At 37.5% G+C, this 25,061-nt stretch overlaps 1 protein-coding gene across 2 annotated transcripts in view; it reads left to right on the forward strand.

Annotated features, from left to right (window-relative positions):
- The window catches only part of IFT172 (intraflagellar transport 172), a 3,348,311-nt gene that overhangs the window by 1,021,927 nt on the left and 2,301,323 nt on the right, over positions 1–25,061 (forward strand). For both annotated transcript variants that reach the window (XM_044075467.1, XM_044075468.1), the window contains exon 14: positions 10,158–10,243. In XM_044075467.1, coding sequence (XP_043931402.1) covers positions 10,158–10,243 — 86 coding nt within the window. The remainder of the gene's footprint in view (positions 1–10,157; positions 10,244–25,061) is intronic.

The raw sequence follows: 25,061 nt of genomic DNA on the forward strand, positions 1-25,061 counted from the left end.
ACAGTTCCATTACCCCTAAGGAAGTAGCAAACATCATCAAGACAGTTAAGGACGCTCTGTATGATCTCCTCATGTGTCGGCAGATCAGCCAGGAAACCTACGAGTTCCTTTATATAGAACATCCCACTGTTCCTATTATAAAAGGTATACCCAAGGTACACAAAGGTAGATACCCTGTCCCTCTGAGACCCATAGTCTCGGGACAAATGGATAACTGCACATGTCTCTAAGATGATAGAAAAGATTTTGAGACCAGTAGTGGAACAATCACTTACCATACTTAAGGACACTTATAATCTTTTGGAAGATATAAAAGATTTAACCTTAGATTGTACACAAAAACACCTTTTAATTACCATGGATGTTAGAGATCTTTTTACATCCATACCTAATGATATAGGAATGCAATACATAAATGAACTTTTATCACAGGATACAAACTTCTCAAAAGATAGAGTTATACTCATAGACCAGCTACTGGAATTGGTGTTACATAATAATGCTTTCATGTTTGGCGACTCAACATATCTACAAAAGTGGGGGGTAGCCATGGGCACCCCCTGCGCTAACACCTACGCCAATTTGGTAGTTTTATGGTGGGAGAAACTCTATCTGTTCACACATGAGGATTTCAGATGTATTAAATTCTACAGGCGTTTCGTAGATGATGTGATTGTCATTTGGGAAGGCACACGGTCTTCTTTTGAGTCTCTCATGCAGTTCTTAAATACCACTACCACATTTTTAAGATTTACGCAAGAAGTTTCTGATATAGAAATCAATTTCCTAGATGTCACATTAAGATTGAATCAAGAAGGCAAAATAGACACAACGCTATACAGAAAACCCACATGGAAGAATTCCATGCTTAGCTTCAACAGTATGCATCCTCAACATACTTTTCAAGCTATTGTTAAAAGTCAATTCACTAGGATTTGTAGATTGTGTAATAGACCTGAGGATTTAGACAAGGAAGCACAATACATGGAGGAATTGTTTGTGAATCGAGGATACAATCCTTCCATGGTCAAGACTATTAGATCTGAAGTCCTGGATCAAGCAGCTCAAGTGGAGAAATCATACTCCACTTTGAGGCATAGAAGAGACAGTTTTATAAATTATAAGAACAATGAGGGTAGAAACAACCAAGTTAACTATGTTATTAGTTACACTAGTGACATTAATAAAATACAACAAGTTGTCAGTAATAACTGGCATATTTTAGCTACAGATCCTCAAACTAAAAGCATTATAGGTAGACACCCGAGGTTTGTATACAGAAATAGCAAAAATCTTAAGAGATTATTGTGCCATGATGCATACCTCGGTGAGCCATACACCAGTCAAATACAAAATTCCAACATGGCCAGAAAGTTTGGTACCTATCCTTGCTATGACTGTAAAAGATGTAGCTACATCACAAAAGCACAGTATTTCCATCATCCTACCAGCGAATATGTTTTTAGACCATATTTTTGGGCAAATTGCAATACTTCTAATGTGATATACCTTGCAAATTGTAACAAATGCAAGGCATTCTATGTAGGACTTACAAAAAGGAAACTCCATGAACGTATCTATAACCATCTATACGATATACGTAAGTCTAAGGACACGAATGCTCTAGCTAGACATACTATAGAGTTTCCAACACACACATTCTGTTTTAGAGTCCTACAAATAGTTGAACAGGACCCTAGAGGTGGAGACAAGGAAAATCAACTCGCACTTGCGGAACTTAACTGGATCCTAAGGCTGGCTGCACACTTAGAGCCAGGCATCAATAATCAAGTGTCAATTAAACCAGCTTTGGTATCTAACGGATAAGTAGGATGTATGTAGTATCTATTTGATACATTCATGGGTGACCATAGTTTTTCAGACACGCATTAAGCATTAGTTTTATCCATTGGCTTTTACATTAAAAGTTATAATTATAGACACATACAGGCTTCATGGAGAAGCAGATCAGTTTCACAGATAGAACATATGCATATATACCATAGATAAAGACAGTAGTTGTCTCTTAGGTATAGTCTTTTGATCAACATATATACCTAGACATATACCAACCATTTTGTGGTATATATATTTTTTAGTATACACAACAGCTACCAGTTATTAAGTTTATTAACTTTATTTATTTATTCGTTCAGATAACATAAGATTAATATTAATAAGTTTCCTTGCATTATCTTTTGTATCTCATTTTATCTAGTTTTAGTTTTAAGGATTTTGAGTGTATGAATGATATAGTATTGAAGGAAATTTTAATTAATTCATCTAAGCAATAATATTTGATATCTCTTTGATAATTGTCTTTATATATTAGTATGAATTAACATGATGACATATTAGTGTATATGGATGCTTTTTTAAGCACCATAGATATGTCATACATAGTGATTTGTTTTATTTTGTTTTGTTCATCATTATTTTTACAAGCATGATGCCATGAGATATATGTGCATTTTTATCTTTGACTGAAGTGTCTGATGGACAAATATATTATATTATATATACATACATCTATGATACATTTAAACAAATAGGTATCTGGGGATACGAATTTTATTGTTTTTTGTGTTTTCATTAATCATCATAACCATGTTTAATACGTTACATTTATGAACATGATTTCAGCTTTTTTCATCTAAAATTTTTACTAAGGTGTTATATGCACTCATAGTATAGCTGAAAGAAAAGATAGCCTCATTCTAAGAAATCAAAACCACGTGATTTTGAAACAATATGTGTTAAAGTAATATATTAATAGGCGTCTTATTATGTGTATTTTTATTGTTTTTATTGTTGTTGCTTCAACAAAATGTAAGAAAGATGGACTATGAGTGTTATTATTTTTGGCTCTGTTTTATTTTAGATGTATTTCTTTAAATAGTGATGTGAGTCCGTTTTGATCTGAGTATTAACTAATTAAAACAATTAATTGTTTAATGAGCATTTTCCCGCCTTTCTAACAAGTATTTAAACTGAGAAGGCACTTTCATTAAAACATCTGATGAAGCGTGGGTGTCCACGCGAAAGCGCTCATTTTCTGTCTCCAAATAAAAGATTTATCCTTTACAAGCGTTATCAGTGTGTCTCGATTGGCATTCTACAGCATTGCAGCAACTTTGGATGGTTCTAAGCGTTTGATACTACACCTGTTTCCTGTATTGTGGTTGAAATAGTACATAAAAATCCTAGAGGTGGACCCTGGCATTTGATACTTCAAGAACGGGAACTTCTATGGCAGTTTAAAACGAATGCATATTCACACCCTGGGATTAATGATATGTGTTCGATTAAATGCTTATTAAAGTTAAGAGCTCTAGATAGATAAGAAGAGAAAAAAATTTCTAAATATCAAGTGGTATTTCGTTGTTTGCATTTAAGTTTATTCATATATTTTAAGTATATATATAAAAATATACACATGTACATATTTAAAATATTTAATTCTAGTATAATGACATCTGGGATTCTATGGAAAATAAATAACACAAAATATACAATTTTGTCAAAAAAACATGTATTGACTTCTGTATAAATTAATTTTAATTTTATTTAGAAAGTAAGTTGCTGTTTTTAAATTATTATCATTACATATATTTTTAAACTAGTTAGTTTAAAAACTTTTATTGGGTAAACGTGAAATACAAAGTGTAAAATAATTGCTTACAAGGATCTTTTAGGTAAATAGATTTATGATGTATGTTTAGTAAGGATGGTAGATAGCAAGAAATCAACAATGATTCTTTTGCAATACATTAGTATAGATTAATTTATTTGAGCTGTTTCAAGATTGATTAATTAGTTAATTGTTCAATTAAAATGGCATTGTAGTAAGTATAAATATTTGTACATCTTCCTGTTTAAACATGTCTGAAGAAGTGCATGCATTGGCGTGCATGAAAGCGCTAACAAGTAAAAGGAATTTTTACAGCATCGACTTGGCGTTATTTGTTTACTATCACTTCGGTGTTTCTTTCCAAGAAGGATCTTTGCTAGTGGTTGACCAGTCAACAACTTACAGTGGGTTGACCATTTGTTCTCCCCCCGCCATCAGCCACGGTGACCACGGACGCTTCTCTGATAGGGTGGGGGGGGTTTTCAGGGAAGAACTGCCCAAGGCACCTGGTCAGAAACAGAGTCACAGTTGCACATCAATGTTCTGGAGCTGAGAGTGGTGTTTTTGGCATTGCAGCAGTTTCACGACTCTCTGCCTCTAGGGACAATTGCAATACAGACGGACAACATGTCGGTGGTTTGGTACATCAACAAGCAAGGGGGAACCAGGTCTTACCCCCTGTGTCGAGAAGCCTTGAGAATTTGGCAGTGGGCTGTGTCCACTGGGCACTTTCTGGAAGTAACACATATCCCAGGGAAATCCAACATGGTAGCGGACAAATTGAGCAGAGCCATTCTGCTACCACACGAGTGGTCTCTCAAAAACGAAGTTGCGGAGAAGATTTTCCGCAATTGGGGCCAGCCTTGCCACGACCTGTTTGCATCCCCTATGAATGCCAAATGCAGAAGCTACTTTGCCCTGAATCCCCCACCAGGGGACAGCCCAAGAGACTCGCTCATGCACGATTGGCCCCAGGACTCCTGTATGCCTTTCCACTTATACCCCTGATTCCCAAGTTCTTGCAGAAAGCCAAAGCCCTTGGAAGGACTGTAATCTTAATAGCCCCTCTTTGGCCTCATCAGATTTGGTTCCCCTTCCTCTGACTCTATCAACTGGAGCAACCTTGGATTCTGGACCCAGTTCCAGACCTACTGACACATTCGTCAGTGGCCCTCCATCCCTCTCTTCATTCCCGCAGACTGGCAGTTTGGCTGCTCCAGTTCCCTTCCTAATCAGGTCACACTATTTTTCTTCAGAAGCACAGCACATTCTTGTATCTTCTCATAAGGCTTCTACCAGAAAATTGTATGCTAGTAAATGGAAACGATTTGCTTTTTGGGCTTCTGAAAACACCATTGATCCCTATGTGGCCCTGATTGCTAGTATCCTGGAATTTCTTTCTAAGCTTTTTCACGAAGGTACTGTGGCTGCCACTATTAGAGTCCAATTGGCTGCCATCACGAATTTTCATCTTGGAGCTGAGGGTTCTAACTTAATGTCTCACAGATTATGTTGGGCCTTCCTTAAGGGCACCATTCATCTTTGGCCACCTGTTAGATAGCCCTTTACTCCCTGGAATCTAAATTTTGTGCTGTCCCGGATTATTGTCCCCCCTTTGAACTCACATCATCCTGTCAGTTGAAGTTTCTCTCCTGGAAGACTGTTTTCTTGGTGGCCATTACCTCAGCATGCAGGGTGTCTGAGCTTCAAGCCCTTTCTGTCAAACCAGTGTATTTGGTGTTTCATCCGGGCAGGGTTTCACTGAGGACTAATCCTTCATTCTTGCCAAAAGTGTGTTCTGAGACCAATCTAAACCAAACTATTGAACTTCCAACCTTTTTCCGTAATCATTCTAATCGGTTAGAGTACATGTTGCATAAACTTGATGTCCACAGACAATTGAGATACTATTTGGACAGGACAAAGGAATTTAGATCATCTGACCAACTTTTTGTATCTTATGCTGACACCAAGAAAGGATTACCAGTTTCTAAAGTTACCCTTTTTAAGTGGTTAACTGACTGCATTAAATTTGTCTATTCTTCAGCGAACCAAATATTAGAATATGGGGTGAAGGCCCATTCAACTAGAGCCATCTCCACGTCTTCGGCTTATACGGCTCATTTACCTTTGGACACTAAATGTGCAGCTGCCACTTGGTCTAAGCCTCATACCTTTATCACTCATTACAAAGTGGACAGGGCCTCCAGGGACAGGGCTTCCTTTAGTTCCACTGTCTTCAAGAATATACTCCTGTGAGCCACCTAGGATTAGGGTGCTTGGGACGCTACCCACGTGTAAGAATAAATGAGATTGAACAACTTCACATAAAGAAGTTATGTACTTACCATAATGTTCCATGTGAGTTGTTAATCTCGCCTTTATTCTTACATTCCTAACCACCATCCCCCTCCAGGGTCTCGAAGAATAGGTAGACTTGGGGTCTGGTAGTCCTGTTCTGGGATTCTTACTCTGGCTGGAATATTTTAGTGAGTTATACTTACTATTGCTGAGTTCAGCAAACTAGATCTGGGGTAGGACAGAGAGCAATGTGGGATAGAGGCCTGGCCTCGAACTATTCTGAGATCTTTAGCTTGTAAAGCGGCCGACGCAGAGCAGATGGCTTGGCTCCGTACCCACATGTAAGAATAAAGGCGAGATGAAAAACTCACATGGAAAGTTATGGTAAGTACATAACTTCTTTATCTATAAGTTACTTTATTTATTTATTTATTTATTTATTTTATTTAGTTTACATTTGTTGACCAGGAATGTCTGACAGAGCCGAAGCCCTTTTTCAACAGAGGCCTGGGGAGAAAAGCTCCGGTACATATAAATATACATTAAGTACTTAATACAGATTTTATACAAGTAGAATACAACAAAATCTTACACAGATTAACAATAGGATTGCACTTATATTATGTAAGTAGAAAGGAATATAAAATACAAAAATCAGGTGTGTGAAATTTTTTTTTTTCAAATCTGACCAGAAGTTATTTGAGTATTACAGAGAGAAATACATCGATTGGGAAAAGTTGAGAATGGAACGTTTTCAAGGAGGGTTTGAGCATTGGCAACTCTGTTCTTAATATAAATCTCACTAACCTTAACTATCATTCTAATCCCTCATCCCTTTAAAACTACCCCACTAGTGATTTTTCTTTCCCTTTATTAATTCTATAAACCTAACACTACCCCTCTAGTGATCTTTCCATTTCTTAGCTTTCAAAAAGAAATAGTGTGTGTGTGTGTGTGTGTGTGTGTGTGTGTGTGTGTGTGTGTGTGTATATATATATATATATGTATATATATATATATATATATATATGTATATATATATATATATATATATATATATAGGCCTGCTTCTCTTGTTCGAACAAGAGAAAAACGAGACCCACTTTAGCGAAAGTGCACTCAACTGAAAGTGCACTTTTGCGAAAATCAGTTTACCAAAGCATGGTACAGTGAGGATATATCTTTTCCTCACTGCAGTGCAATCTTGGAGGTAGTATATATAAGTAGCAGAGGTCCGGTCCGGTAAAGTGAAACACATTTTTGCAGGGGGCAAGCGCCCCTGTACCCCCATCCCCCCACACCCCTGCTACTTATATATACTAACTCTGAGATTACACTACAGTGGGGTTAAGTGCACTTTCACTAAAGTAGGTCTCAGGTTTCTCTTGTTTGAAGAAGTGTGTTTTCGAACAAGAGAAGTAGACACATATATAGTAAATTACTCTGTTTTTCTCTCTGATATTGTAACTTTGCACAATTTATTAGTCTATTTCACATTTTGTTATACTGTACTGTATTGTACTGTCATTTTTGTAAATTCATGTAAAATACTGTGTAATTGTAATGTGTTTGAGAAGTTTTTCTCCCCGGGCCTACAGTGAAAATAGGTTCCTATACCAGTCAGACTTTCCCAGTCAACAAACGTCAATCAATCAATAAGTAAATAAAATAAATAAATAAAAATAAATTATTAGGAAAAGCTAGATATAAACAGATTCAGGGTTTAATTGGTCGATTAAGTTTAAGTAATGGCTGAGGTGGGAATTGAACAGTTATATATCCACTTGGAGAATAAAAAATGATTGTGTAATACACTTTTGAAGTTAAAAGGTATTGGTTGTAAGTGGATAGAAGCTGGAAGGTTATTCTGTATTTTGAAAATTGTCCAGGAGTATAATAATTGACCTGCAGGAAGTTTGGGTTTGTGTATTTGGAGAAAATATTGGTGTTCAGAACATAGAGGCCAAGCTGGATTGTAAAGGGAGAATCGTGGATGTTTATTTCACACAACACAATAAATAATAAAAATAAAATCAATTATATGAAAAAAATGAATGGATTAAGCACTTTCATCTCCCATCAGAAGACTTCATCAGAATCAACTTCTACAAGTGCTTTACCCATTTATATTACTAAACAATCCATATCATTGGTCAAGGCATTAATTACGACAACATGTTAACTATTAAAGTGCTAGTGCATAAACAGAGCAGTTTACAGGGTATACAAACCACTAACACAAACTGTATGTATACATCCACCTTGTATTTTATTTTTATCCAATTTTTATACATATATATATATATATATATATATATATATATATATATATGTATATATATATATTTATTATTAAGAGTATGTTTTTAACATTTTTAACAATGTTTTTATATTTGTTATATAGAATGGTTTATAGAATTTATTATTACTGTTGTTGCTATTATAATTTATGGCTTCTACGTAATTAGTTTTCAGTGAACTTCAACACCATATATATTTACACATTTTTTTATATATTTTACATGTATTTTTGTATGGTATTCTTCATTTTATATATATATATATATATATATATATATATATATATATATATGGATCTATCTTACTACCGACATGTCAAAACCGACAACAAAATCACCGACACCACATAACCGACATTTCACAAACACGAAACCTCACATGCCCGACACACCATAATCCCGACAAGCAACAAACAAAACAAATCCGGTCCAAAAGCACACACAACACAAGCACACCAAAATCCTTACAAACCAACACTAAACCTCACATACACAACTACCTACAACCTAACCCTAAGGTCCGCACTATCTCGCACGACACCTAACCGCTAACCCCTAACTAACCCTACCAGCCCTAACCCACAAACTATCACAGTCACTTACCTAGCTAACCCTAACTCACTTAACCCTAACCCACAAACTATCACAGTCGCACACTTACCCTAACGTCCGTCACTACCGCATACATACACAGCCTTTTCCCATGTCGATGTTCTCAGCGTCGGGTTTTGATCCGTCGGTCTTCTCCGATCTTCGTAAGATAGACCCATATATATATATATATATATATTTTTTTTTTTACAAAAAATTTTGCACAGGATGAGTTATAATACATATTGTTTTATAAAGAGAAGTAGGAATTTGGTAGTATACCCTATAAACTGCAACTGTTTATGCACTAGCACTTTAATAGTTAATATGTTGGCATAATTAACACCTTGACCAATGATACGGATTGTTTAGCAATATAAATGGGTAAAGCACTTGTAGAAGTTAATTCTGATGAAGTCTCCTGATGGGAGATGAAAGCGCTTAATCCATTCATTTTTTCATATATTTGATTTTATTTTTATTATTTATTGTTTTGTGTGAAATAAACATCTACGTTTTGGATATTAACAGAGTGCGTTTGATGGAAGTGTTTTTCACTAGTTGTTCCTTTGAAAAGAGGAACTTTTGGAAGGGACAGCTTTTATTGGAGCCAGTTTCCTTACATTTGTGTTTGGTGCTGTTCGTTTTGTTGTTTTCTGGATTACAGGATATACAGTATAAAAGAGTGAGTTGCCTTCACCATCCCCAGTAATTTTTGGCATATTGCATAATGAGTTGCTTGTATGTATTGGCAGATCCATGCAAGCCTCAGAGCTGTAATAACTAACCAGAGTGAGATTTTTGTCTACTGCTGTAGAGTTGTACTGTCTTGTTGTTACTGAAACCTTTTTTAATATCTTTATCCCAAATGACTACCAACCATCAGCTGTCTCACAATGACCCAGACCCATTTTTCCTCAGTAGGGTTATCGCTGGTTGTTGGGAGAATGCTGTCCAAGAAGCTACCAGAAGCTACCAGAGTCTTTGCTTTATAGATTCCTTACCTTTCTTCTCTCACCAGGCAGCTATGTGTAGAGTCATAGCTGAGAGATGCATAACATCTTCCCTTAGGAAAAGCACATTCTAACTGTTGCTGCATGCAAGACACCTGTCTTGCATCAGATATACTCATTGCAGTGGGATGGGCTGAACTGTCCTTTAAATTTATCATCAATATTTGAATTTGTAGAGGTGCTGCATATTAAAACTGAACAGTGGTAACTTTTGATTGTGGATGTAAAACTATCCCCAGAATAGCGGTAATAACTTTTTATTGCACATTAATGCAATTCTTTTGAGTAGTACTAAGACATTTTGTTGAATTTGATTTGTAGTGTTCGCCTGAATGAGCGGAAGCAAAGAGGAATTGAGGATAACAAGAAGCTGTCTTACCTGATTGATATCAAAACTATAGCAGCAGGTTAGTAGCATGCTTTGTAAAACAAATGGTTATGTGTTTCTTTTAAAAAGGTTTGTGTGTATGCAGATGCAAAATTGAGACATATAATTAAATGTTAATGTTGGTATTTTTCAAGACTTAGACTTCTTCATGTATTCTCAGCTTTTTGTCCTCCCCACAGCTGACCATCAACTGCCAGTAATAGACCCACCTTAGCCTTCCCGGGGTAAACCCTAACCCCTGTCGCGGACCATTAAAGAGATAAAGGATACTATTGCAGTATGTTCCTGCAAGCTGGAGAGTATTCCCTGACATCTGCCTACCTTGTGATAGCCTTAATAGCTTTGTGATTGCTGCCCTTTGGAGGTTCATGAACACTTGCAAGCACTGGCAACCTCTGCACTGAGAGGTGCACCATATTTGCAGTGCAGAGCTGGCTGGGTTTGTACATTGTATATTGTAGTGAGCCTAGGCTATCTCACAACCTCTAGGATGGGTGAGCCGACACTGGACAGTTGCTCACATCCTCCCCTTTGGCCTCTCTTGTGCCTTTGCTGCTTATTAAGCATGGATTGCCTGGAGCACAGTAAGGCGTGTCTGGACTATGGAGTCACACCATGTAGCCTCATTCTGATCTTGGTATTTGAATAGTTAGGACCAGGTATACACATCTAAAGTGCAGGAGATGGCCAAAGAAAAACATATAGTAAAGGTCTTAAATGGTAAAATGATAAAAAATGAATATCAGTACATATAGTATTGATACTAGATTTTTTTCTTAATCAATGGTTTATTGAGACAGGAACTGCCAACAGCTCCACTGATACAGTGGTTTATTGAGACAGGAACTGCCATCAGCTCCACTTGTTGCCCTATGATGCAGCATCCTGATGTGCTCACCGAGAGTAAGTTTAGTGTCTCACAGATTGTTTTTTTAAACTTAGCATTAATGAAGATTAATGAGGTCTGGACGCTGTATGATTTTTTTGGTACATATTGCTCTATGCTGCGTTCTACTTTTGATGCTGGTCACACATGGTTTACTAGCCATTAACCATTACTGTATGTGTTGTTTTATGTTCTCTTCTGTTTACAATATGTGTAAAATATTTTCTCCATTAGTCAGTTGTTTCTTGACATTGCTATCTTACTTTGATAGCTCCCGCAGCAGTATAACAAATGGGCCTCTACTGACTGACTTCAGCCATCATCCAGCCTGACTTCTGTTGACAGGAAGGGGAAAATAGGAAGAGTAGTCAGGCTGCTCATATCATTTCCCCCCATGTTCCCTTTCTCACTCATCCTTTGCCCAGCCACTGGCTGTTCCCTGGCTTGTTCATCCAGCCAACTCAGAATCTTCTAGTAGCTACTTTTCAGACACTCTGAGATGTGACCTTTTACCAGGTGATTCCATGGTAAGTCTGCCTCATGGTAAGCAATGTTTAGAGCATGAGGAGTGAGAGATCTGCAGAGGAGTTGCAAATGGATCCAGGAGCCTTCATTAATGGAGTGGACAGCCAAGATCCCTGTGTTAGCTTGTGCAATGATGTCACTGTGCCTGGTGTTTACATTGGCCATCACCAACTGGTGAGGAACATCTCTTACCCTCTTTAGAGAGATGGTCTGATATGTCTCTTTCAAAAGTTGTTAAGGCTGCACAATTCCCAGTGTCTCCCTCTTCCAGGGCAGGAGAGCTGGCTGACAGCCACTTAGTCTTGTACCTCACCTGCCCCACCAGTGACATGAGTTTTTTTCTTTAATTGGTTTGCTGGTGGAACAAATGAACACATTGGCTGTATGCCAGTGGTCTGACTCATATCTACTTTGTTTAGAAAATTAGCTAACTTGATGTGGACATGCAGTTTAACTACATCTCAGGAATTTGTCATCTGTAGCACTGTACATCTCTGGCATAGTGTAATTCTTTCAACTGCCAGTAATTTAATTAAGGAAAGAAGAGTGTTCCTTCTCTTGGGGGAGAGAGAGAGAGTAAGGAGTATGGATGGCTTCATTACTTGGGTAATTTGAATGAGATCTTTTCTTGGTTCTGATTTTTGTGAAGTCCAGGATGGTAAGGCTTTCAGGTTTTCAAGAGTTTGGATGGCACTCTGTGAGGACGTAGAACATAGCTTTAGAAGTTTTAGCAGTTTTTGTTAATTAACTCTGCTAAGCCAGCACTTCTTTTAGCCTCTGGGAAGAAAAAATGTGTGGTAAAAGACTTGTTTCAATTTCTGTAAGCTGCTAGTTTGAAAGAAAATTTCTGGTGTGCGTCTTTTTATGGACTCTGGTACATTTCCTGAAATGAATAAACTGTGTCTTAGAATTGTAGGTAGAAGCGTAATGATAGCAATGCCATGGGCTCTGTTTTTGACACTACTTTACAGGAAACATTTTCTAAAGGTAGAAAAGTAAGCTTTTTATACAGTAAACTCAATCATCCTCCACTTACAGGTAGAGAATTCTGATAAGTACATGGAAAGAATCAGTTTTACAGCAAACCAAGGTGGTTCAGATAATCAGATTAAATTTGCATGTAATTTTATTTAATGTGTTTATCAGTAAATATAATATAACAACATATATTTCTCTCTCACTCTAATATATATATATATATATATATATATATATATATATATATATAAACACACACGCGCGCACACACACACAATAAATAATTATAAAAAAAATGTAAAATAAAATACACAGCTGTCACATTAATGTTATCAAAAACATTGAATAACCATGATTTATGTAAGTGTGCATATTCAAATCCTTATTAATTAGATGCAACAGCTCTCTGACTCATAGAAGAACTCCTGTGATGCTATCTGGGTTATTGAGTTCCATAGTGTGTGAGCAAGAAAAGAAAAACAATGATGGCCATATGCATGTGGTTCCAGCCTTGGAACTTGTATCAGCCTGTCCATAGCTGAGGTAAGACCAACATCAAGCAGGGATAAGAGTGATAAAACCAAGTTGTTTATTTCTTCATTTAAGTTTGTTAATTGGAGTAATGCACAGGTCACATGGACAAGGTTCAGGCAGTACTCAGCTGCGAAGCCCAAATGAAACAATAACTTTTAGTCAGAGTTCACATTAGTTGAAATAATTATGCATCATAAATCATAAATTGTAAGTCACATACATAAAATTATAGAACGGAGGTTATAGGCTGTTAGTGCATGACAAAGTAAAATATTATTAAACAAATGTTTTTCATAAACACAAGAAAATATACAGATCTAATTCCTGGTGCAATTTCTAGCAAACAAAATAAAATGCAGAGGAGTCATTGGCATGATTACATACAGAAGTAGTTATAGTATGTTGACCAGAGAGACGCTTGATGAAAGGTAAACATTTTATTTGCATCTCAGGCCAAACGACAAAAGCATTACATATACCATTTGCATTTAAAATGCCTGTAAATTACAGTAGTATTAAACAGAGTAACAAAATTACAATATTGGTGTACACTGTATCAAAATTTTTTGAACACAGCAAAGTATAAATGAGTTGATCTTACATGTGCACGCACACAAGCAAGCTCAATAAAGAAAAATGGTAGACAATAATAAAGCAAAGTTGGTTCATCAAAGATAGTAATTCAGTGTATCAGCTGATACTTTAGCAGTAGTTTGAAGAGTGGGAAATTTAGGTGTATTAGAGGAGAAGGTGTAATGAACTTTTAACAATGAAACACTTGCATTGTGATTGTAAGGGTAGAGTTTAACTTGTTTTCCAAATTGGGAATGATTTTCAGTTTTACACAGTTCAATAGTTAGTGCTTTCCAGATAGTAGGATCAATTTTAGAAAAAGTTTTCAGAGAAGTGTATTGATAAAGTATACTAAAGAAGTGGGATAGAAGAATTCATGTAGTATCTTAAAGGTAAAGGAACAAGGGGGGAAGTAGATCTATCGGTAATGGGACACCATCTGGCCAGCTGGACTGAGGAATAGTGATGTTTGCTATGAGAGGCAAGAGGAGACAACGTTAACATTCTATTTTCTATTGTCTGTAGAGTGTTAACATTATGGACAGAATTTAGTTATTGGCAATACATATTCAAGCCTGGGCATGAAGACATTAATGACAATTGCATTTCTTGCTACAAGACTTAAAAGGTTGGAAATTTTGTAGTCGTGCCTAAGTTTATTTAACACTTTTTTACTGACGGACACATATGTGAGTGAAGGGTTAAAGTTTGATCAAAAATAACTCTTAAATGTTTTAGTTCCTCAACAGAAGAAAGGGTAGTTGTGTGAGGACTTTTTATTATGAGTAGTAGAAATTTATGGGGCTTTATTTGTCATCTTACAAGCATTATAACATTAGATCTGATGTTGTCCTTTTTCATTCTTCCTCACTGATGGGTTATGGATCCGATCCTCGGATCCGGCTCGGCCACATTTTTCAGACTTCAGATCCCAGTCTCGAGTGCCTCCCTGTTGCCATAATGCACTACACACACTACCACTAACTCCTCAGATCTCATTTGCCACCAGTTGAGATGATTTCTAAGTCTCGAGCTGTAAGGAAACTTGTTTAAAATTTTTAACTTTCCACTCCTTAAATTGTTGCCTTCTTCATAGTTTCTTTCCCCCCTCAGTTCTTTATGGAATGTATGTATATTGTATTTTCATGTAAACGCTTTTTTTGGTATCTTATCTGAGTTTTAGACAGCTGTTATTTGCCCTTTTTGGCATTTTGAAATTTTACTTTAACCCTTTGGAATTTGCTTAGTGACTGTTAATAACCTGACTCTCTTGCGCCATGTAAAACCCCAGATAGTGGCATACCTGAACTCTGGTAGCAGTATGTTCCCTTTCCTGCAACCCTGCACCCATCTTTGTCTTTTAAAACACTTCAGCATGTTACTTTCTTTTGCTTATTTTTTTCCCTTGTTGTGTCCTGCCCTCTTAGCTTCTTGCTCAGGATGAGGTGATTCGTGAATTTCCTTTTGGGGGATGCTTCAGTACTTGTTCTCTGATGCATCATTGGTGTGGTCTCCATCCTTATGGGTTTTGGCTGCTACTGCAGTGTATTGTGTGCTTTTTTTGCTTGTTGCCTTCCTGGTCTTGTTTCTTGCTTCCCTGGTTTGCAGTTGTCAGTATATTTTCTTGGTTTTCACAGGGTACATATGTTGTTTGACTGTTCCTCATACTTTTGGTGAGTTTTTTTCTGCCGTTAGCTATTTTTCTTCTGACCAGCAGTTTAGTTGGATAGTGTCTTTTACTGGCTCGGGCCTTTGCCACCCAGTGGTGATCTAACCAGGGAGTTCATGTGGACTTGTAGCTGGGCTGGGGATTAGTCGCTTTGGAGGGCCCCCCCCCTTCTTTTTTGCAAGTGGAGTGGAATCTTGGATGGGATTGCCTGGTGTGTATTTTGTCTTGCAGTGTTACAATTGCACTGTCTTCCCTTGTGGTTCTTAATGGGCATCCGTATCCAAGCCTTTTGTCTCAGTGGGCTGGGCCCCCAGAGACTGTGGTGGATGTTACCAGATGAGTGTGGGGCTCTTTCATTTTCCCAAGTGTATGTTTGGGGAACCAAAAAAAAAAAAAAAAAAAAAAAAAACCAATGTTTGGTCAGGGAATTATCTGTTGAGTACTTATCTTGTCTCCTTTTGATACTGTGCATACCGTTTGTTCTGCTTCGTAGAGTTAGAAATCTGGACAGAGCCATCAGTAATGGGCAATACAGCCCAAAATAGGGTCACCTTTTAAATATTGCTCTTACAAACTTAGAAATTTGATAGAATAACAGGTTTTTCATTAGCATGGATTTCTGAAGGATATGATGTTGGAGACTCAAATGGCTGTTATTATTTTCTGACTCCAACCCATAACGATTTGTCAGTGATTTTCAAGAAAAACTCAGTTCTACGATAAATGCACCAAAAATATGAGGCTAGAATATAGACATTCTGCGAAAATCTGTAGAGTTGAGAAGTACTATCCCATGCCTCTGCTTTTTTGCTGCTCTGTTCATGACCCTTTCTTACAAGAAATTTGTTTCAGCTATTCAAGCCTGGGAAGTGCTGCTGGTTTCTTGGGGCTCAACGCCCCCTACCTTAAAGAACAGACCAGCTCTCACTAGGATCTCAGATCCAACGCCCAGATCTGAGTTTTCCTAGAACCTCCTTCAGATACAATGTTCCCCTTCAGATCTGATAGGTTAGCTGTAATCAAGCACAACAGATTGCTTGGAGCCAGCATACCAGGCTTCAGATCCTAGCCTCAGATCTGAAGATTCTTGGACATTCTTTGGATCCAAAGTCCCCACGGATCCGACAGGTTGGGTGTAATCAAGCACTTCAGATTATTTGAAAATCCTTTGGATCCAAGACAGTAGGATCTGATTAACTACAGTTTCTCTGAATATCCCTAGACCAAGGATCCAATGGACCCTCGCATCCTCAGTTTAGGATATGACAGATAATTTGCTGGTAGATGTAGCTGGATTTGAAGAATTCCTTGGATTCGACAACCTCACCATGGATTCTGTCAGCCTTGTACGTTTCAGTAGCTATATTACAAATGGTCTCTATTCTTGTATCCTAAGCCTAGGGTCCAACAGACAAGTGTTAGACACTTTTCGAATCAGAACCTCCTTCAGATCCAAGTTGTTGGACCAATGCAATTTCTAAAAAACTTTCTTTGGATCCGAAGCTTCTATAGGTTAGTGTCATGTTTGGATTTGAAAGGTTGAATAGTGCAGTTGTCTTCACATCCAAAATTCCCTCCAACCCTGGCTCACTGTTTGTTATTTCTTCCAGCATGGCATTCTGGTCAGTTACTTCCTGTCTTGATTTGCACAGGTGCGCAACTAGTATGGTTTCCTAACTCGGGATACTGTATTTCGCCATAGAGATTTTTTTCTTTCTTACTGCTACTAGGATTACAAACTTAACCCCCCCCCCCTTTTCACTAGATTCATGACCACAATATAACCTTAGGTTCTTATTTCTACATTTTTCCTACTTGATGACAAACTCTCTCAGAAAGTGAGATGGTGCACTGGCTTCTTAGAATCAGACCCACTTGGACTTTTAGCTTATTTCTGACTCCATGGATGCGCTACTAGATATACTTGTTTATTTCAGGAGGCTGGTATTTCTAGGAGTTTAATTATTGGAGCTTGAGCTCCAGAAGCAGAGTTGCTCTGCAAAACCCAGGCTTCAGAGTTTTTCTTTGACAGACCCTGTCAGCACTCCTGAAGCGCTGTCCAACTGCCCACCTATGAAGGTAGTCAGGGAATGCTTTCCTTCTGGGCAGCACCTGGATGTCTAAACTGACTTAAATGCTGCTGGGATGCTAATCATAATATCCAAACATTGTTACTCCCCTTTTTGGATCTGTCTATATGTACAGAAGTCTGAATTCCAGACGGTCATGCTTCAGTCCACCCTGCCGATCATCCACAAGAATAATTGAATGCATTTTATACTGTTTGAACATGTACTATTACATCAGCTTAATCAGGCACTACAGACGACATCTGCGCTTCTGGCTGGGAGCCAGTCTTTACCAATTCAGAACTCTGCTCTCACACTCACCACACTTCCCAGGATGTGTCTCCATATGCATGGCGGTAGTGATTGAGTGCATGAGGCTTGGAGGATTTCAGGTGTTTCCGTATCTGGACAACCACCTCCTTACTGCTCCAACCAGGTTTCAACCATTGCAAGCTGGGATTACTAGTTGCAAATCTCCAGACCCTTGGACATTGCTATACATCTGGAAAAAACAAATCTATCCTCTGTACAGAATTTGGAATTCATATGCTTTCTTTCGGATGCCACAAACCAGATAGCATCCTTGATTCTTCACCGCACCACTAAGAAAGTAAGTGTGAGACACACTGTCACTTCCGTCCCCCTTCTGGCAATATTAACCCTACAAGCTTGTGGTTCTATTCTTTATTAGCCTGTATCTTGAATCCACTCGGACAATTAGTTCCTAGGCCGATTTTTTCTTCATCCTTCCTTCTGCATCCACAGTGGCAGTGGAAGTTTTCCATCCGGAGAGGATGGGGGGTGTTTTTCAATTGAAAGCTGGCCCAGAGCACATGGTATTACCTGGAGACCAGGTTGCATACCAAAGTCCTAGTGATGAGTACTCTCCTACTCCCACTGGTGACCTTTCAGGATGTTCTCTCATTAGGGCTATTCTGTGCACACTTACATGTTAGTGGTTTAGTGTATCATCAAACAAGGAGGAACCTGTTCTTACCCCTTGTGCAGAGAGGTCATGAAGGTCCGAAATGGGTGATTTCTAAAGAGCATTTTTTATTGCGGCACACATTCTGTGGCAATCCAATGCTCAGCGAACAGACTTAGTAGATTCAGTCTGATTTCTCATGGGTGGTCCCTCCTTCAATCCACTGCGAATCTGATTCTTAGCTGTTGAGGCCAGCTTTGCTATGACCACCTCTTTCCCTTCCCCTAGATAAGGAAGTCAACAGGTACTTCGCTATAATCTCAACTCCGGGGGTATTCCTGAGGGATGCTTGGGTTCACAATTGGCCCCCTCAGTCTTCTCTATGCTTAACCCTCTCTCTGTTGATCTCAAAGTGTCTACAGCAAGTCAGCAGGTGAAAGATTTCTGTCTTCATTCTTCTTTTTTAGCCCCATCAGGAGTGGTTTGTCTGTCTCTCTAGTCTCGTCTCAATAACCCTCCATGAACTCTGGAGCCACTCGGGATCTCTTATCTCACCCTTCAGAGATCTAGTATTCTAATTTCCAGGCCATCAAACTGACTACATGGTTTCTCTATTTTCCCTGATTGTAAGATGGTGCAGGTTCGTGTCCCTTGTTTGTAACATTAACCAGCTTGTTCAGGACCTCTACTATATCTTTGCTTATGCTGTCATTAATAAGATGCACTTCTCCTTATCTCTGTCTTTCCTTTCTGCTCTTATGAGAAATTTATTGTAAAATATTTGACAGCCATGATTATGTTTTCATTGTTATATCTGCATGCATTTGTAGCTTTCTTTTCCCAGGCCTTCTCTGACAATGGGTTCATCTGACCCAGTCAGACTTTTCCGGTAAACAGATATTAAATAAATAATAGCGAATTGATTGCACATAGGGGCATCCGTTTCAAACATTGGGCCTTTCTCAGCTACTATTCTTTCCTTTTCTTGCCAACCTTTTTAAGGAGAAGGAGAGTTTTTCTGTACTGTCAAACTTCAGCTAACACCTGTATCAATTGCTACCCTTTTCTATGGAAACCAATTCCCTTCCTTGACTGTCTCCAGATTATGTAAAGTTTTCCTCTGAAAGGAATCTTCCTGTGCAGACCTCTCTTACTAGTTTTCCCTCCACCTTATAAAATTGCCAGTTATTGTTCACAATTTTTCAAATTATGGGTAATGTATGTTTTCACTTGCTTAATTTCCATAGTCAGTTATGATTATTTCTTTCATGGGATCAAACAGTGCAGAAAATCTGACCAACTGTTTATCTCCCTTTCTGTCTAACCACTTGGGTTAAGCAGTCCCTTTGGCCTACATATTCCTGACTGTTTTTTTTATTCCCAAAATGGTTTGGAATTGCCTCATCCTAGAGACAGTTTACCAAATCTAAGACCTTTTCATCAGCCTTTCTGTCAGAGTTTCCTTTGTTGATATCTCTAATAGTCACTTGTTTTTACAAATTATACCCTAATGACACATTTAAAACTGGGCATTGTCTCCAGAAGCAGAATTCCTTTGCTTTGACAATGCTCTGGTATATCCTTCTTTTAGGGTCTCCGAAGAATTTTGTAGCTGGGAACTCTAAAGGTGGAAGAATCAAAAAAAGACAGCATCAGATTTAGGAGTTATGTACTTACCATAACTTGGTATCTGTATTGTCCATTTTTCTTTCTTCTTCACCTTCCAGCCAACCCCCCGGCCTTATCTTCTAAAGCATATTGGCTATTACAAGAATTTTCAGTTCCACGTTTGAGTTGTAGTTCTTACCTTTCTGTCCTGTCTCTATAATTCTATAGATAGAGGCAGCAAACTCAATCTGAGGAGTTAGTGGTAGCGTAGTGCATTATGGGAAGAAGGAGGAGTTTGAGACTGGGATCTAAAATATGGAAAATGTTGCCGAGCTGGATCTGAGTATCGGATCCATAACCCATGAGTGAGGAAGTATGAAAAATGGACAACACAGATACCAAGTTATGGTGGTAAGTACATAACTCCTAATTTTTAACATTCGATAGAAAGTTTGCTGGAAGGCAGCCAGTTCCATAGGGTTTGAAAGTCATGACCTGCCTAACTGTGGACCCTCCTCTCTCTACTAGAAAGGATATGCAGGAGTTTATAAAAAACATCTTGTATTTCAGCCCTCCCCCACTTGGGAAGTCAGTTGCATCACACTTGGACTTTATACTAGAAAAACTATCACTTTCTCCCATTGAACTAGTAAGTTCCACATATAATAAAGTTCCTAGTATACAAAAAAGTATTTTTGGCAGCAATTACCTAAGTCAGGAAGATATAAGAATTACAGGCCATGATGTGCAAGGAACCCTTTTTGATTTTCCATATGGGCAGATTTACCTTGTGCACCCAACCCTTCATTTATACCAAAAATGATGACAGAAGTGACCCTTAATCAGGCCATCCATCTTTCTTAGCCCACAGAAAAAAAGGGGAAGCAATCCTTCTTTCCCCTGGGTGTTCAGAAAGGACTGAGGTACTACTTGAACAGGGACAGTGATTTCAGAAAGACAGATCATCTTTTTGTGACCTTTACAGAGAATAAAAAGGGGTTGCCTGTTTCATAGCAAATAATGTCTAAGTCTGCCTCACATTGTATTATTTTCTCTCACAGAATCTGTGAGAGTTACTTGGAGGGATAAAGTTGCATTCATCTAATGGCAGCGCTATCATAATAGCTTTTTTTATAGAGAGATACTACTGGTGATATCCTCAAAACAGTAACTTGGTCATCAGTTTATAAATTGTACAGAACCTACAGACTGGACATTACCTCTAAAGCTAAGGCAAGATTTGCTTTGACAGTACTAAAATGTACATTGCTTTCCTCCACAGGGATACATACCAACCAAAGAACTATAGAGAAGAAGCTGTGGGGCTCATCCATGAAGATATGACTACAGCAGTAACTTACATGAGGAACACAGGATGTTGTGGTATCAGTGAACCATAACTGTAGATATTCGAGTATAGTCACTGCTGTAGTCTCTGGTTTTTCATCCTGTTTCCACTTTTGGGCTTCATGTTTGGCAACTCTTTTTCTCTGTTTCTCCCTTTATTATTCCTGGATTCAGTAATAACCCTCATCTCCATCTGCTAACAGGTTACCATATCATCACCTGCCTGACAGTATTCATAGGTTAAAGGTCTACCAATAGGACATACTAGGCCTTAAAAAAAGAAGGCTTTTGTTCTGCCCCAAGTATGGGCATTTCTTAAGTAGAAGCAAGAAAGCTCAGAAGATAGCCTGCCATATCAGAGATTGTTGAAGTTATGATTGCAGAAGTGATTACCCTTGAGCATTTACAATTATGATAAGCTGATAACATAAATCTACTTTATAACGTATTATGTTCCAGGGCACTGAACACTAGTCATGATTAAAAGCTTCCTACTGGACACTTGGTGGGTTTGAACTACACAGTTAACACATACTAGTAGCAGAATTTAAATTTATAGTAGCAAGTAATTCAGTGAAAAATAAAAGTCTGAAAATGGGGGAAGTAAATAAAAAATAGTAGCCTTCCCAGCAGCCTTAATACTTTAATGCATTTAATAGAACTGGGCATAGTTTAGTTTTATTTAAATATAGTCAGTGCAGTTTTTATTAGGGCTAAAAGTTAGTGTCTTCTGAAAACATGTAAGCTGATTTCACATCTGGGAGGGGAATAGACATATGAAAAGTGCATCTGGAGCATTTTCCCCTGGCCTCTGCTGAAAATTGGCTTTGTTCCAAGTCAGACTTTCCCAGTTAACAAATGTTAAATAATAATAAATAAATAAATAAAGTGCAGACCACAGTTAGTGTAAGTAGAACACACGCTTTCACATATGCTTTAGCATATGTAACCTAAATTTTAGATTAGATAATGTCTGTGGGTGCAGCCATTGATTTGGGGCAATTGCTCTTACATGGAGAGTTAACCTTTATTTGTTGCAAATGTACATAGTTTTATGTGTTTATTCTAAGTTAACAGGGGATGGTAGAGTTCTGAAATTATATTTAGCTTTTTGAGGGTTTTCCGTAAAATGAAAAGTCTTGAAAAATGTGACATATGTTTAAATGGAGATGAGGAGAAGCAAATGTATAAAATATCATCCTGCCAAGTAGCTTGTTTTTCTAAGACATTCAAAAGATATGTCATGTGTAAAAGGTAGGAAAAATAGCTTTTTATCACAATGGCTACATTGTCCATATTATCTTGGAATGTAAATGGCCTTACTGTTATAGACAAAAAGGAATGTGTGTTGCATTTTATTAAGAAATGTTGGGTGCAAATAGTGCTGCAGAAGATGCATATAAATATGTGAATTTGACAAGAAAGGACTTCAGGATGGATATTTAGCATAACATTGGGGACAAAGGAAAAGAGCAGTAATAATACTGATTGCTAGAGGGGCTCTATTAGTGATAAAAGAGGAAGAAATTCAATATTAGTAGATTTGTGATAGTAAAAAGGGCTATTGGAAAGGGAGGAACATTACTCTGGCATGTATTTTGTATGCCACAAAAACTATTATCATCATTATCATAAGCCCCCTATTTCCCATTTTCTACATAGGCTTGGAGTATCATGTTAACTGTCGCAGTCTTTCTCAATTCAATGCCACACTCCTGCCTTCTTCAACACTCATGCCTGACTGTTGCAGATCTTCTTTCACATCCATCCACCTCTTTGCTGAATGTCCTCATTTCCTTTAACCTTCTTCCTGCCTGTCACACTACTATTTTGAAGCTTAAGGAAGTTTTAGGATAAATAATCAGCTTTCTGCTGGCAGTATTATTTATAGGTGGAGACTGGAACTCGAGTTGCAATAATGAGGATGTATCAGGGGAAACTAGAAGGGAAAATATAATAAAAGAAGTTAGATTTTTGAAGAAATGTATGAAAATGTTTGATATGGAAGATTTGAATCCGAAGGAGGGGTGCAAATAGAATTTGCATATTATTCCCCAAGGTACAATACTTGGGTTGGGCTGGATAGAAGTTATATTTCACAGGGCATGTGCATTTAATGGAAAGCTTTTACACATGTCCAATAACTATTTCAAATTGTACACCAATAAAATAAAAATACAGAGTAATGTAGTAAAAGTAAGATACTGGCACTTTCCTACATGTTTGTTAAAAAAGAGAGGAATTTAAGTAATGGAGATTGGAAATTATTTGAGAATTATTAGGGAATATAGAAATGTCTTCAGAAGATATAGCTAGAGAGTGGGATAAAATGAAATGGAGTTTAACAATAGGGTAGAAATAAAAGAGACAGAGAAATGTTTAAAAAGTAATATAAATTATGTAGAGGAGTTGACACCAGTTAAAGTACTGCAGAATAAGGGGAATCATGCAGAACAAGAAGAGAATCAAATGCAGAATGCTAAATGGAAAGTAAGGAAGCATTTGGACAATAAGCATTACTTTAGAAAGATTGCTGCTATGCAACTATTTTTGATAACAACTCCAGAGTACAAAAACGTTTAGCACAGCAACTTAGGTAACAGGAAGTTGAAAGGATTGTCTCCAGACATAGGGAGCCTGTAACATGAAAAAAATAACCAGAGAATCCTACAAAAGGTATTTAAGATATTTTGGAAGTTTTATAAAAATGTGTGTAAAGCAGGTGAATGCGGAAACCATTAAAAAGCACAAATAGAAATATTTATAGAAGACTTAATTATGTCAAGGTTAGAGAAAGATGAGACTCTCCAACTAAAAGTTTAGATAGGAGAAGATAAGATAAAAAATGTTATACATAATCAGTCTACAGGGAAGTCTCCAGAAACAGATGGTATTCCTGTGGAAGTTAGGAAGGAAGAAAATGACAAAGATCTGGAAGGTTTTGTTTAATAATATTTTAAATGAAGGAGAAGCATCAGCATCTTGGAAGATGTAGTTGCTGTATTACCCAAAGAGGGTCAAGACCTGACTGTCTCAGCTTCATATAGACCAATTTCAGTTTTAAACCATAAGAGAATTGCAAAGATATTGCCAAAACTGATAGATATGGATCAGTGTGGTTTTGTGGAGAGGAGGCAAACATTTGGTAGTTTTAATAGAACAATGATGATCCGGAGGGGAAGCCCAATATAATATAATATAACTAAGATATATTGTTGGCAGGTCTTCATGCAGAGAAAACGTGATAAAGTAAGAGGAGATTTTTATGAGTAGGGGAATAGAAGCATTTGCATCCCTCAGTATAATAACAGAGTTAATATAAGAAAAATATTATGAAAGATTGGAAGCACGATTTACGGTCATAGGGTACCTCTCTGATAAACTGTGTTTGAACAGAGGAGACATGCAGGGTTGTCCTCTTTCCAATTTATTTGCTTTATATTTATAGCCATTGAAAAAGAAAATAAGAGACTCTGAAATTCAAGTATATAATTGGAATGTTAATGAAGGAAAAGTTAGCTTTATTTGCAATTTATGTTACTTTGTACTTGGTAAATCCAGGAAGTGACAACTTAGTGTTCTGGAACACTATGAAACAGATTCAAGTCTTTTCAGGATATAGAATTAATAAAGAAATGCTATAGTGGTAAGTGATCTACCCAATATATGAATTAGTTAAGAAATACCCATATTTATGGGGATACAATAAGATGAATATTTAGA

Source organism: Protopterus annectens, chromosome 6.part1 (assembly GCF_019279795.1).
Source record: "Protopterus annectens isolate FY-2018-M chromosome 6.part1, PAN1.0, whole genome shotgun sequence".
Taxonomy (NCBI): domain Eukaryota; kingdom Metazoa; phylum Chordata; order Ceratodontiformes; family Protopteridae; genus Protopterus; species Protopterus annectens.